Source organism: Sinocyclocheilus rhinocerous, unplaced genomic scaffold (genome assembly GCF_001515625.1).
Source record: "Sinocyclocheilus rhinocerous isolate Xijiao unplaced genomic scaffold, SAMN03320098_v1.1 scaffold841, whole genome shotgun sequence".
Classification (NCBI taxonomy): Eukaryota; Metazoa; Chordata; class Actinopteri; order Cypriniformes; family Cyprinidae; genus Sinocyclocheilus; species Sinocyclocheilus rhinocerous.
The window spans coordinates 284,702-287,701 of record NW_015656197.1 but is presented as its reverse complement, the minus strand read 5'-3'; the positions used below and the strand labels follow the sequence as shown (position 1 = coordinate 287,701).

Below are 3,000 nucleotides of genomic sequence, written 5' to 3'. Positions count from 1 at the left end.
TTTTTTTTGAGGATGGAACTGTTGGCCTACTATAGCAATTTCAACTTAGGAAACATAACAGTAGTTGCAACCATACCAAACATTTCCCCAAAACAAGCAGCATATCTCTCGCAGATGAAATAGCCAACAGTCAGTCGCACCACATCGACTTGTTTATCTATATTTGACTTTGACTGGCTTTGGACATGATGTCATTTCGGAGTAACATGACAGCAAATAGGACCCAGCAGAGCTCTCCGGCGAACCTCACCTGTCCCAAACGCACTTTTACTTTTCCACCTGAAGTCGCCTGCAGAATCCCGACATCTGTCAGACTTAAAGATAACGGCATGTTTCCTGCATTGCTCTGCAGTTTGTTGCTCCTGCACGGCTCGCTCGGGGAGATCGTGTTCCGCTGCCCGAGCTGCACCGCGGAGCGCCAGGCGGCGTGTCCCAAGCTCACCACCTCTTGCGAGATTGTCAGGGAACCGGGTTGCGGTTGCTGTCCGGTTTGCGCCCGGCAGAAGGGCGAGCTGTGCGGCGTCTACACGCCGAGATGCGGGAGTGGTTTGAGGTGTTACCCGAGCGCGAATTCAGAGTTACAGCTGGATCAGCTGATACAGGGACTCGGACGATGCGAGAACAAAGTGGTCCTGGAGCCCACTATGACCAACCAGGAGTCAGAACACAGTGGTGAGTCTCAAGACTTGTTTGTGAACATGAATTGATGCACAGCCGCTGCCAAAATGTGTGCATATTGCACGGATCATGTTGCAGCAAATATCAGTGCAGGGTCTTTGTTCTGGCACCCTTTTCTCCACCATCTTGTTTGATTGTTTATACAGCCAACTGATGGCTGATGTTAGATCACCAACTTGTGTCTGAACTGCTTCTGGTGCATCTGCTCATACGTGCTTGATTTTGTTTAGGATCAGGATTCTCACAGTCATGGAAAACCTGGGAATGTCAGTCAGTGTTAAAATTGAGATTTCTTTGGGAAGGCCATGGGAATTAATGCAATATTAAAAAGTCATGGTCATTTATAGAGTTTTTTTAATTGTTTATTTTTATATTAATATGTATTTATTTTAATGTATTATATATTTAAATATTAACAAAAAAATTTTTTCGTATATTTCATCAGCTAGAAATTCTCTATAAACGTATAGTTTTATAAGTAATCATAAAATAAAGTGTATAACAAAGTGGAAGTAATTGAATATATTTTAAAATGATTTATTTTAATGTATTATATATTTAAATATTAACAAAAAATTTTTTTCGTATATTTCATCAGCTAGAAATTCTCTATAAACGTATAGTTTTATAAGTAATCATAAAATAAAGTGTATAACAAAGTGGAAGTAATTGAATATATTTTAAAATGATGTATGTATGTATGTATTTATGTATGTACATGGATATTAGGGATGTGCATCTCCATGACTGAGGCCGATACGATACGCATCTCGATGCATAGCCAACGATACGATATATTAAAGATACATATGAAGCAGCTAGCAATGCGATACGATTCACCCCTATTACGATGCAGTGCGATCCGATCCGATTCGATTCAATTCAACACAATGCGATTCGATGCAATATGATGCAATGGAGAAAATATGATCACTTTTAATGCCTTGAGGCCTGTTTCATAAAACAAGTTAACCAAATAAGCCAGGCTTATTTCAGTTAGTCTGACTCATTGTCAAATGATTTGGTTCCATAAAGCAAATTTAACATAGGCCTAGATCAAGCTTAGTCACTGTGGCAACTTATGCTGGGAAACTAACCTGGTCTAAAGCAGGCTAACTGTCAGGCTCTATATTGTATAATCTCAACTGTCTAAGCTCCTCTACTGACCAATAGCAACTATTATTTGATTTTTTTTTTTTTTTTACAGTTTCTAGCCATGCAGCCTTTCTCTCTGGTTTTATGACAGCTGTACCTTTTATAGTTTGCAGAACAGATAGCAGAACATTAGAACATTACAATCTAAAATTGCTCTTTAAAGCATTAAAATAACTAAATTAAAAGTTAAAATCACTGAATTAAAAATTTAGTATTTAGTATTTATTAAAAAAAATAAATACTAAAGAAAATGACTATTTTAACTGCTATAATAGAAACACATTAACTAATTTGAGCATAGTAATTATAGTAGGCCTACTGTAGCCTACTAGTTTACAGTTGATTTAGCCTACATAATGGATATGTTTGCATGACTTTCTAACATTTACAGATGAAAAATATACCTGTGACATGTCAGTTATGCACTAAGGAAAACACAACGTCTCAAATGCATTAAACAGCGCAGATATATTCGTTGTTTGTCATGGTGGATCGATTTGATCCATGATCGACATTAAAGGTCTGCTTAAGAATAAACGAGATTGTGTGAATTTAATTTGTCGTTAATGGAACCGCTTTAGCCCCGATAGATTAGGTTAGGTTATTTCAAGTCAGATTTTGTACTTTAATCCCCGCTTTTCCTCAGGTCTCTGTAGTGTTGTTGTGATCCGTCATATTCACGCAGCAGTGGTGATGAGAGGACGCGCTTTAGAGAGGAGAAATCAATCTACATATACAATATTGGTCACAGATTATTGGTCACTTTGTAAATAATAAAATTAGTATATATATATTATTATTATAGATATAGCGCATCCACTAGTAATTATATATAAAAGGGGGGTGGGGAGGGGCGAGGTTGTGGTTAGAACGCTTGGTTGAGTGAGTGCATCAGACGAGACGATGGAGAAGAAGTGCTGCTGCAGAGTTAGTTAATTTTAAAGATGTGGCGCGACGCGACGCTGCGCTGTTCGTCCGGTGCGCGAACGCCTGAAACGCTGTTTTTTTTCACCTCCGTGCCCAAACGTCTTTGTTTGGGCTTCCGAAAGCGGATGATGTCAGGAAACAGTGGTTGCAATTTATTTTTTAACTCTGTTCCTGAGCATTATAACCCCAATTTGCTATTGTGTGCTGCGCATTTTACTGAGGACAGCTTCCACAACATGA

At 38.6% G+C, this 3,000-nt stretch overlaps 1 protein-coding gene across 1 annotated transcript in view; it reads left to right on the top strand.

The window, feature by feature from the left end:
• The first annotated feature begins 137 nt into the window (after window positions 1-137).
• Window positions 138-3,000, top strand: part of LOC107719878 (insulin-like growth factor-binding protein 2-B) — a 22,257-nt gene continuing 19,394 nt past the window's right edge. The window contains exon 1 of the mRNA XM_016527421.1: window positions 138-672. Within this exon, the coding sequence (XP_016382907.1) occupies window positions 186-672 (487 nt within the window). The 5' untranslated portion in view covers window positions 138-185. The remainder of the gene's footprint in view (window positions 673-3,000) is intronic.